Source organism: Pterocles gutturalis, unplaced genomic scaffold (genome assembly GCF_000699245.1).
Source record: "Pterocles gutturalis isolate BGI_N339 unplaced genomic scaffold, ASM69924v1 scaffold45373, whole genome shotgun sequence".
Taxonomy (NCBI): Eukaryota; Metazoa; Chordata; class Aves; order Pterocliformes; family Pteroclidae; genus Pterocles; species Pterocles gutturalis.
Genome location: NW_010124643.1, coordinates 26034 through 38455, shown reverse-complemented (window position 1 = coordinate 38455; position 12422 = coordinate 26034). Strand labels below are relative to the sequence as shown.

The 12422-nt window shown below is 36.5% G+C and overlaps 1 protein-coding gene across 1 annotated transcript in view; it reads left to right on the top strand.

Moving 5' to 3' along the window:
* Positions 1-4: 4 nt before the first annotated feature.
* The window catches only part of KIAA0232 (KIAA0232 ortholog), a gene marked incomplete at its 5' end in the record, with an annotated part of 30446 nt that continues 18028 nt past the window's right edge, over positions 5-12422 (top strand). The window contains one exon of the mRNA XM_010078303.1: positions 5-79. Coding sequence (XP_010076605.1) covers positions 5-79 — 75 coding nt within the window. The remainder of the gene's footprint in view (positions 80-12422) is intronic.

Below are 12422 nucleotides of genomic sequence, written 5' to 3'. Positions count from 1 at the left end.
GAAAAAGTGCTCTGATCTAACACTAGAGGAAATGAAAAAACAGGCTGCTGTCCAGTGTCTTCGCTCTGCTTCTGATGAAGTAAGTTTGGACTATTTAATAGATTCTTGAGACTTCATGCCCTTCTTTGTGTTAGATATATTTAGCTTGTGATGCTTATCTTTTAATTTGTGGCTTCTTAAAATGGAAGTTACCCAAGAGTTCTTTGAGAGTTCTTTATTTTTCTTTAGGAAATTATGAAATCTCTGTATGGCAGCAGGATTTCACAAAAGATTCTGTACTGTGTAATGTCATGCTTTCCTTTCTGGCCCTTACCTGTTCTTGTCAGGGACAGTTGCAATGTACCAGTTCGTGTTGAAATTACCATAAAGGTTTGCATAAAGAGATTTCTTAAAATTCTAAATCTTTTTGTTGTGTCTGAGTGGCAAGCCATGGAATATTTGGGCAGAAAGCCATCTTTGTGCATGCTGTATGTGTAATCCAGAGTTGCTAAATAAAATGCAATGTATAGTAGCAAATGTTCACTTTCCAGATTATATAATTGAGTAGAAGTGGAGTTGAAGTGCACTGACTGAAGAAGATGAGGAGAGGGGATGGCAGCAGGTTGAAGGAAGATACCAGAGGCCCCAGATGCTATGTAGCTTAATGGAAAAGTGGCGAAAGGGAGAGACTGTTGAAAGAAATGTTGAGAAAGAAAAAGTAGTCTGTAGCACAGGTCAATGAAAGCTCTCCAGGGAGATTCTTCAGACAGCAAAAATTAGAAAGTCTATATTTTAGTCTGCAGTACTACAAATCCTCTTATCTGTCACTACGGTAAGAAGAAACTCCATCCTGCCTATGCAGTGTGGTTGCGTTACTGCTCCATACAGCTTCCTAGTAGTTGTGTGGAGAACTGGATTGGGAAAGTGAAACAGTTTCCTGAGATTAACCTGGTTGGGGTGGAGGAAACATTAACCCAGAGAGGTTTCTTGGTATGATTTGTAGCACAGACACTTGTGCTAGCAAAAGTGAGGAAGGTATGTGGCCAAGAATAATGAAGGAAATGGGGTTGATTTGTGTAGTTATTCCCACTCCCACACCACCACTACCTTCAGCGGCATTGCTGTCATATAGTGGATTACTGTTTGTGAAGCTACTTGAGCATTTGTTCAGTTCTAAAATGCTAATTGACTAATTGGGAAATTTCTGAACTCTCATTTTCCCATTACTTATTATCCTAAAAAAGTGATGCAAAATATAATTTTGTTGGTAATTTGCTCTGCTCTCATAGTTGCAGAATACTGAGGTCAGCACTCTGACTACTGTAAAAGTTAATTTAAAGATTAAGCAAATAAGAAGAAATAATTGCAAGAAGTAATGTGTTTCTTGAGGATATGACAATCTACATATTCAAATTCATTTTATGAACAACAAAAAGTAGTAGTCTCAGACTCCAGGAATACTGATGATCAATTTTTAGCTTTAGAAATTACTCTCTTGATGCATCTTCACATAACTGGAAATTAAGGAGCATCACTTAGAGGTATATTTCTATTATATAGAGATATCTAGTTGAAAAGAAAAAGGAAGGAGGTAAATTTATTAATAGTCCCTAGTCTGCTTCCACTTAAAAGTTTGTATAATCTAAAACAGAAGAAGAAGGAAAGAAACCGTTCAACTAGGGTTTTGAAAGAACAGAAAGATGTGTGATCTGAAATGTTGAACAAGTAACTTACTGCTTTGATTCCTGCCACCTTGTCAGATTTTTATCGTTCAACATAAGCCTATAATTACAACGTATAGACTTGCGTTATTTCAGGCTATTTTTACTTCTGTTGCATGCTCAGACAATTAAGCTTGCATGTTTCTTGCCTTTAACAAAATTGTAGGTCATTATTTTTTTGTATTTTCAAACACAGGGTGGAACCTCTAAACCTTTAAAAAAAGTTGTTACTTAAAGCCGTTTTGTAGGTTGTTTAACACGTGTATTGCATAAGAGAGAAATATGTATAATTTTTTTTTTTTCCTTGCCTGGGGGTTGTGGGCAAGGGTGATCTTGCTTTGATGCTGGTGATATTTTAAAGTGACTTGTATCTTTTCTTTCTGCTTTTCAAACACATTTGCTACATCAGCTCTGTGCTTATGTTTGTGTGCTAATCTGATGGGAATAATTGGTAGTTTTTGGACTGTGAAACATAATGTTAAAATACTATTTCTGCTGAAGCATTCAAGCTGCTCCGTGCAATATTCATGATTTAATCTTTACAAGAAGATAAAAGTACCTGTAGCTGAAATTGATGATTAGTGGTGTGTGAGGAGTGTTTATAAAGTCTCTTGAGATACAAATAAATACATTTTTTTTCAGTGACACTTGAATTTTTTTAAATTATGTTTTGAATAATCTGAAATTGTTTGCCTGTGGAGCTACTTTTCTGCCAAATAGGTAGAAGTCAGATGTGTTCATTAGGATTTCATAAATATGTCCACTAGCAGCGTTGTTCTTGGAGGTTTTTCTTCTGGCAAGGGGTCTGGCAGTAGTCCCCATGGGCAGTTCTGGAGCTTGCTTATAGTTTTTCTATTTTTCTGGGATCTTTTTTCAAAGTAGGTGGATATGGAAATACCAATATTCTCACATGGATACAGAACACTTGTTCTTCCTGCCCAGCCTCTTCTTTCAACCGTAGCATTGGAGCACAGCAAGCAAGATTGAGGTAGCTCTGTGATTGGGAGTAACCAAAAGAAGTCACAGTGTATTTAAAAAATTGTGTTTAAGTGAAATAGAATGTTTACCCTGTGTGTTTCTGTAGAGAGAGTATATATACACATGTATGTGTACACATAAACAAACAAAACCCCCAAAATAGGGAGATAATTGAATAAAGATTTTAGGATTCTGCAGCCTGATCTGTTTTAGGGGGAAAAATGAACACAGGGTGAAAGGATATTGAGGGTTAATAAAAACTTTTCTAACTCCCATAGGAAATGACAAAGATCTAGGTACCACAATTTTGATATTTATATTTAATTACTTAAACTAGTAACACGTTGAGAAGTTGCAGACAGTCTGCCTCCACCCCCCTACCAGTAATCAAAGGCCCTAAAATTGAGTGATCACTTCAAAAAGATGCTTGATGGGGAGAGGCAGTCATAAAATAGTTTAGGTGAAAATTAACTTGATAACAGTAAACACTGTTTTGTCAGTCTTTAATTTAATGGGTGAAATAAATATTTTGAAATCTTGTCTCTTGTGGATTTTCATTTACATAGTATTCATTCCTAGGGAGCACTTTATTTGGTAACTTAGTTTTGTTTGCATTCAGTTTTTTGTCTCTTACTAAAAAGAGCAATGCTGCAAAACACTAGTCTGAGCCAGAAATCCAAGATTCTAGTTACAATTTTATGGTGCAGGAAACAAACATTTGACTTCAAAAAGCCAACAGTTTGGTGTTTATTTCTAAAACATTTCCTAAGTTACGGAGTATGCACTGTGTCTTGCAGCGGCAAAGCATGTTGTGGACTAGGTGCTTTTGTGAGAGGAAGCCTGATTTTGACAGATACTACCTGGGATATGTAAGAATGCAAACTGTTTATGTATGAGTGGTCTGAGGACAGCATTTTTTGTTTGACAAAGCATTTTGGTCTCTCAAGTTGTGTATATTCCTATGAATCTTTGGCTGCAGATGCTTATGATGCAGTCAGAAGCAGAGCATATGAAAATGTGTTGCAACTTGCCAGAAAATGAAGATGGAATGATGGTGAGAAGAAGTTTTAAGACAAGTGCTTTAACATATTAATCAATCGCTTTTCTTACTGCAGTTCTAAAGTTTTTTTTTTTTCCAAAACACTTGTTTTGGAGTATAAATAGCAGTTCAGAGATGTGCTGAAGAATTGTTCAAATTTTAAAAAGTTTGTTAATGTTGACCTTGAGTAGGGACTTAAGATATCTTCATTCTTATCCTGATGAATTGCAGAAGAAATTTTAAAATGGTGGTTTGCAATTAACCTGGGAAAGTAAGGGTATCCATTCTAATGAAATATTGGTTAAAAAAACCCAGCTGTTTAGGACTGGGGAATATTTATGTAAACGTCCTGTGAGGAAAATAATAAATTTTATCCTGAAATTACTGCCTCAAGTTTTAAGTAAAAACAACTGTTGCTGTCAGCACTAAATGACTTCTTTTGGTTAGTGGGGTCTTTTTGCTGTGGGTTTTTTTTTTTTTTTTTTTTCCATTCCTGTCTGGTATGCCTAAAACTAAGAAGATCAGTTTGTTCATGTATAGTTTCTGAGTTTGGTTTTTTTTTTAAAGTCCCCTAATTCTGAAAGTCTGTAAATTATTTTGGATTTGAATAATGAAACTTGTCAGTAATAAGACAGAAAGCAGTATCTTTGAGACTCAGAACTTTAGTATAAAAAAGGAGTTTAGAAATTAACCTGTGTTGTGTTTTTGCAAGGTGGCTACTGCCTGAGCAAGACTTGAAATTAGAGGTTACTTGTTGAGACTGATGGGTATATGACTTTTCAGTAGATTATTTCCTACTAATAATAGTGAAATTCCTCATGTTGCCCATTCATTGGCAATAAATCCAAGCTTAATTACCTTTTGGCTAGTTTTCTGCTAAAGGTTGCATTGCTCAATGGAGCAAGCAGGTTTTCAGCTGTGTTACTGCAGTTCCTATGTCATAATTCATTCATTGAACACTTGTGGTATTACATGTGAAATCCGCTACAAGGTGGTGCTAGAGTTTCAGTTAAAGCAATCAGTGTATCTTTTTTCTGCTGAACTGCATGAGGACCTTTTAAGAATGAGCATAAGAGACTACTTCATATGTATCTTACTTTCTGCACTGATGAAACCACATCTCCCAGAGTCTTTCCTTCTGTGCCTGTAGGTGACCACTTCGCTTATGCTGTTCCCCAGCGCGTACTGAGACACTGCTAGTGCCTAATGCTGCTGATGTCTCAAGACATGTCCCAGTGGGGTTCAGGCAGTGTGGTCCGTTTCTGAACTAATCAGGCTCTCAGAATTGCTAACTGCCATGTGAAACAATGTACAGCATGTTGAAGTAGGAATTAGTCTTTGTTAATAGATTCCATACTGAATTTTGAAAGACCCCTATAATGTATTTGACAAAAGCAAACCATGCCTTCCGTCCCACTGTTCTAAGAGGTAACTGAAACATGATTGGTGAAACCTCATAACAGTAATTTATTTGAAATGTAGTCAGATGTGGGTATGCTGTTACTTGGAGCATTGGCTTTGCTTGTTTTGAATTACGAAGGGGGGAATATGACCCTTCTGATACCTGTGTTATCACATGGGAGCACTTAAAACAAGCGTGGCTCTACTGAACAGTGTTGTTAAAAATTTGAAATGGTAATCTTGTTCTCAGATGTACCTTGCTTTCAGCACAAATTTGAGATGTGTCTAAAATAAGATAGGGTTGAGATTTTCTTAGTATTTGTCATCTTTCTTGCTCAAAGTGCCGAACTGTCAAACTTTCCATGCAGTTACTACAGTTCTGCACATAAACCCTGTTTGAAGAAGTAAGCTCCTAATCAGGCCAAATTAATCAATTGGTTATGATTCTCCATATCTGAGAATATTTTTATTGATGGGTTACTCTGGCCAACTATTGTAGCCTCCAAAGATTATGGTATCTGTGTGCCAGTTAGACCAAGGCACTATTGCATAATCTGTCTTGCACTTGGCAGTAGTGATGTGTGAGAACTGAGGCAAAAGGAGCCCACAATGCAGGGACTATGTTTCTTTTCTTCTTACGTAGGATGCCAGATTAACTAGATGATTTAAAATTCATTTTAATCACTCGTCTATTTCTGCTGTTCTCTGCTTCTCTGATGTAAGCCAACATTAATTAGGTAACATACTCTGACCACTATGCTGGGGTACCTGGGAATCAGATAGTAAATATTAGATGGTTTGTTAAGTGTTTTAATGTACGCATCTTCATTTAACTAGAACTGACGTGAACAAGAGATGCGTAAAGGAAGTGCCGAATATTCTCTTGACTTTTTTTTTTTTAGAATAAGTGAAAATATTAGACAAAAAAGCCCTGTAAGGAGGGTAGCTAAATGCTGGGATGAACATTGTTAATGTAAAGATAAAGGACATCATAAAAACGAAGCAAATTGTGTAAAAGTGATCTTAACAAGTCAGAAATATGAAATGCTGAAGTTGCTGTTGAAAAGTCCATATTTATTAAAGCAAAAAAAATTGAGTTAAGGTTCTGAAACAACCAGAATGCTTCTTGATGCGTATATCCTGGCTTGCTAAGTCATAAGCATTTCTGTGTGTCTCAGTATGATTACTCAGAATTATTTTCCAGGAAATCCCAAAACAATGCACAAAAGCAGTGAAATATTATCTTCCTTCTGGGTTGTATGCAATTGACCTTCTGGAAAGGGAAATGCTATCTCTGTAGAACACACAGCATTGTTTAGGAAAGGATTTTAAAATTAATCAGGATCTAAGAAGAATTTTAGGCAAGATGTATGTTTTGAAAAAAAATGGAGCTAGGACTGATGTCACTCAGCTTCTTCTGTGAGAAGGCACCATAGAGTTCTATTATTTCCAACCAGTCATTGTTTTTCTATGATGATTTAATTTGTATTGGTTTAAGAGAATTTGTATTGGCTCTATATTATCAAATTAACTGGCTTCAAAAGTTTCCTTCTTTCTCCATTCATACACTATGTAAGCTCTGTGGTATTGAATTTGGCAAACTACATTAGCCTGTGTTTTGTAACTTCAGATACTATACAAAAAATTTAAATTATTTTGTCTTGCCAAGGTAAACATGAGAGAGTAAAACTATTACAAGCTCTTTGTGGGAGCGTAGTGTACACAGAAGTTGCTTCATGACATTTTTTTGGGGCATTTGTTTCTCAGTTCACATCAAGCCAGCAAAAGTAGATAAGTGCTTGTCTTGTGTTTCTTGTATTTAAATATTTGCTAGAATAGAGATCATTTTGTCTTGGAGGCTGAAAGTAGGCGTTCGGTATGTTTGAAAGTTATTTCACCTTGTGTGTACTCCCAACGATAATATGAATGAAATGAGGCAAGGCAGTTCTCTTGCCAGCAGCTCTTCTGATAAGTCTGGGGCAGAAGGAAAGTTTGCGTATGGATGTCTTCGAGGGAGAATGCAGTGCAATATTTCAGATACACAGCCATGGCCATGAAAATGCCAGAGAAGTTAGTTACAGAGATCTCCTGAATAACAGCTTGTGTTTCATCACAGAACAATGTTATTAGATCATAATTTTCGCTAATGTAGAAATATAATTTTCCCGAAAAAATTGAATTGGGGCCCATTATGAATTTTTATCATATGCACAAGCAGACTTCCGTGAATATCGCAGAGCACTTACGGAGGAAATTTCAAGTGTCCCTTCTGTATTTCACTTGGTGCAGAAAATAACTTTTGCATAATTGGTGGGAACACACTTTTAAAAATTTCTCCTGCTTCATTGATGATATAGATAAGAACATTTCAGCATCTGCAAGCTGAAGTACTGTGATTAAGTGAAATCTCAAAGCAGCACTGCTTACAAGGATGGTAAGTCTTTTCTGTCTTTGAAGTCAGCATGTTTGTGTATAAGTGATGAATAATAATCAAGAAGAATAGTTTCCTGAGAGGAATTATCCTTTCTTGGGGAAATAACTTTTATCTCAGTGTAACCCACTACAAGAATTAAGTTTTAAATAACAGAAGTCAGATAACTGCTCTAGTAACCTACATTTAGGGATGGCATGTTGATTTTATCTAGAATTAGTAAATAACATGCTATTATCTCTCTCTTAGAATGTGCAGTGTGAAGTAGTGAATTACAGCTCTGAAATCTGAGCCTGATCCTAGATACGTGATTTACATTTTCTGATGCTATTTTAGGATAGAAGACAGGACTAAGGGAGTTGCAAGAAAGTATTTTTGTCTTGAAGAGCTTTTGCTCTGGTATTGCCTGAGATTGGCTTTTTGTCATATCAAGTCAGTTTGCTTGGAAATTGATATTCTAAGGTCACACATCTCTTGAAGATTACTTGGATCAAGTATTGGTGAGCTCCGGAAGAGAAGTTAATAAATAGAATTTGTTTTTCTGACTGGTCTGATGTCTTTGTTGTAAATCTTTATGTATTCAAGAGAAAAGATAAAAGATTTGTGTTCTCACTACTGAAGGGTCAAAAAGGTGTTGTACAAATACATATTCTAAATATTTCTTAGTGTTGTCTACCTTATTATAGTGGAGGAAAATCCTGTAATGCAAACTGAAATCTTGTTTTATTCCTTTGAACTCTACCTGGATTGAACACCCCAGGGAGGCTGCTGTTTTGGTGGGTTTATTTATTTATTTATTCATTTATTTATTTAGTGATGATCTTGGGGTTAGGGATTTTTTTTTTGTTAGTCCTTTTCTTGGTCTTTCTATCTCTTGAGTACCTCTTTTGAGAGTACTTGTAACCAGATGTATTATACTGTATCAGACTGTTAGAAAATGGAAACCTAGACTTTTATCTAGCTCTCATCATTCTACAAAATAGAAATAGACGTGTGGCTGCAATGAATCACATTTTGTGCCTTATTCAGTACACATGGCTTAACAGCTGATTCATATAGAACAGCTACCTAATCCTGCTCTTGGTGACAGGCTACATGCCAGGAAAACAGACCTGGTACACTACGGTCAGAGTATCGTCTCTGTCTGGAGAGTCCAATGACCTGTTAAAAGAATCATTTGGAACTATGAATACATTGATTTACGTTAATTTCTATATTGTTTGAACTTGTATTCTGTGAAAGGAGTGTCTGTATTCTGCTCTAGCTGATCCTGATTCAGCAGGGGTTTGGACTAGATGATCTGCAGAGGTTCTTTCCAACTTAAACAATTCCGTGCATTTGGGGAACTGAAATGAGGATTTGTTTTAAAAGTATATGCAAGAAAGCTCTCAAAAACCGAAGAGAAAATGACTGGTTATTTGTTAGAGTAAAATGAAGTGTAGTGCTTTTGTCTTCTCAAAAAGCTTAAAGAGCAACAAGGAACTTTCCTCATACCTTCTTACAGGTCTGAAGGAACAAGTCATATTTAGTAAATATTTATAGTACACAGTTCAAAGCTTCTGGAGGAAGGCGATTAACTTACGTTAGGCTAGAAGCAAAAAACCTGAAAACCCCCAAACTCCCAAACCAAAACAACCCACCCCCAAAAACAACCCTTCCCTTTGAGTTGTATCATCTGATGGAATTTTTCAGTTTCTGTGTATATACTTACGGTACGTCAGATGTGGAAAGCTCCTTCTAAATACTGGCTATCACAACTTGATTTTCCTTTTTTTTGTCCAGAACTTTTGGCTGTTGTGTGTGTGCAGATCTGCAGAACAATGTGTATATTTGCATGGCATTTTTTGTATGGAAGTATGAGAGCCATAACTAGACATCATTATTGGGGATGGGGAGGGGTAAAAGCTCCATGAAAATGAAAAATTTTTCTGACCAGTGCTGTCATAGAGTTCCATAGAATAACTACATGAAATAATAGTGGTGCATGAACATTTGTAATCAAATTCAGGAAAAACTAATTAAATCTCCTGAATGGTGACCATGCAGTGCTTGTTTGCAACGTTCAGGAGTAACCTACTAGCAGAGATGAATGTCAACAACAATTAGTGATTTGTCAGGAATCTGAGAGGAGCATCTTACTAAAAACTCTCAGAACATAGAAACCAGTGCCCACTGTTAACATGGGCAACAGGTTGTAGTGGGTTTGGATTTGGTGTGCATAATTTTTGTTTTGTGTTTTGTTCACAATTAATTAAACTGATTATTTTAAATTCATAAAAATACTTCAGAAGTAACTGAATTTACAGATTTAATATTTTTGGGAACATTTTCTGCAGCTGTACAAGGGTGTGAACATACATACCAAAGCAATTGGATTGCTTTAAGCTAATGAGTTGCCACTTGTCATTTCTGACTGCTCTGCTTTCAAAGTAGAGCATGTTAAAAAGAGCTTTGATTCAAGGTTCTGTATTACATATATATGCGTGTGGGGGGACCCAGAAAAACCCCAAACATTTTTATGTATGTGTGTGTATGTATGTATATATAAAAATGTGTGTGAGCTTTGCTTTTTTTTTTCCCCCCCCCCAATTGTTCTCATTCCTTGTTATGCAGAACTACATTAAATTTGCTCTGAATAGAGTCATGTTGGTCAGTAAGCAAGACACTGGCTATTGGAGTCCTATTAACTCCAGCAGTCAGATTGACTGTTCTTGTTCATGCTGGGTGAGTTCAGAAGCTTAATTTTATCTGTTAGCATGGTCACTCCTATGCCAGTAACATAACACCTATCCTTTATGTAATCCTTCCCTTGCTACAGCCAGCTGATGAAAAGCCAAAAAGAAAAACTTTTGGTGGAACTGGATGTAAGTTAAAGCAGGGGAAGGAAATTTAAATATACTGGAAACAGTAGAACAGAATAAAATGTGTTTGGTGTAGAGGAAGTTTTGTTATGCAAAATGAAAAGTACAACTTAAAAAAAAATGATGTGCTGTCCTTTGTAGTTTCAATGAGAGAAAAGGGTTAGTAGAAATATGGGTCAGTAGTTTAAATAATCTTCCCAGATAATCATGAGGTTTAAGCCTTTCGTGTTGGAATTACAAAAGCAACCGTAATTACGCACTAAGACTTCCATGTTGAAAAATGTTTTTAAGGTACTCCTGTATTTGTGCTATTTGGGGACTCTCTCTAAATTTGAACATAAACAAAGCACTTCAGGCAGATATCTGATTTTATTAACTGATTGTGTCCTGTTGAACCAAGCCAGTGCCTAGAGTATATTACTTTCTGGCAGTGGGGTTGCTGTAACTACAATGCATTAACTTAAACAAAGAAAAAATACAGTAACTGAATCTCCTGTATTCAGAGAACTACACTGTCATATGTGAAATAATTGCTGAGGCATTTGTTACATTAAGTCTGCAGCTTGTTTTATATACTGTAGTAAGAGGTTGAGCAAGTGGTCTCTAGAGACTTGGCATTCTGCACAGTGGTTTCCCCCCCCCCCCCTTTTTTTTTTTTTTTTTTTAAAGCTAGCGCTAGCTACATCAGCATGCTATGCAGGACAGCATGCAGCGCGTCAGCTGACTCAAGTATTAGTTTCGTGGTACAGGAGGAAATGAAGCATTTGATTCCAAAAGTTTTCACTTCTTCAGTATAATGGTGAGCATATTGCTGCTGGTTTTGGGGATTTATTTTTTTTTTTTTTTACATAATATTATAATTAATTTAAGGAAGTGAATCTATATCCTTAGCTTTTGAGGACTTGCTCCAGGTGTCCATTTGATTAGACCGTTAGGAGAGCCGGGCAAAAACAAGGCCAGCTCCTCCTCTGTTGCCCTTTTGGGGGGAGAAAGGGGGAGTCAGGAGTGGTTAAAGCGTAAAGTGACGATTATTCCAGCTACATAGATTTGTCCATATTACACTACTGCTTGCTTCTTTCTAAACAATTTAATTTATGTTGGTGATATAGAAAATGCCTTCTAGAGTTTAATATTGCTAAGTCATGCTCAGTTAAATATGTGGCATAGAGGTTTATATTTAGCACTTCAGTGCAGCAATGCAGTTTGGAATAGAAAATTGCTTTCTCACTTGACTGCAAATAATGAAAATTTAGAAGTTATCATATAAGTCATTGCTTCAGTATATTATTTTTCAAGTGTGTGTTTCTGACAGAGGATTAAACAAGCTAGTTTAACTGTATGAATTGGTGTTCCCTTTTCCATAATATTTTCTTGTGCTTTAGCAATATCTATTCACATTTCTCAGCAATTTCTAGCCAGTGATCAGGAGAGAGGAGAGACTCTTAGATCTTGGAAAAATGAAAACTTTATACCACCATGGTGACACAGCAAATTAAACTTTTTTCTGCATTTCTGTCACTTGATACTGATCTGCGTTACCTTTGGAGAGAATGCGTGTTCTGTGACTATACGCGCACAAGATATGTCAAATTGTAGGAGGCTTGTGTAAGTCTCAGTCTCCAAGTATGATGAGGACAGGATGCTGGAGTTGATGTTGAGGAAACTGTGCATAGCATGCAAGAAGCCGCACAGTTCTCCCTCGTTGCCATTCCCAGCTGTATGGTAACGTGTAGGGGACTTGTATCAGATTGCTGCGTTTTGCTGTGATTCCAGCCTTCTGTTTGCAGTTATGGAAAGTGCAAAGTGTTACCTCCAAACGTGATCTCTGAGCATTGAAATATTAAGAACACAAATATCTACACAGTACCCACCTCGCCTAGTTTTCCTTCTAACAGGAATGGTCATTTCAGGCTGTAGGTTGATATTTAGTATTTCACTGTCTGGAATTCAACTTTTATTCCATTAGAATAGCATGAGGTTTTCTCCTATGGGACAGCTGGTAGTATATTGTA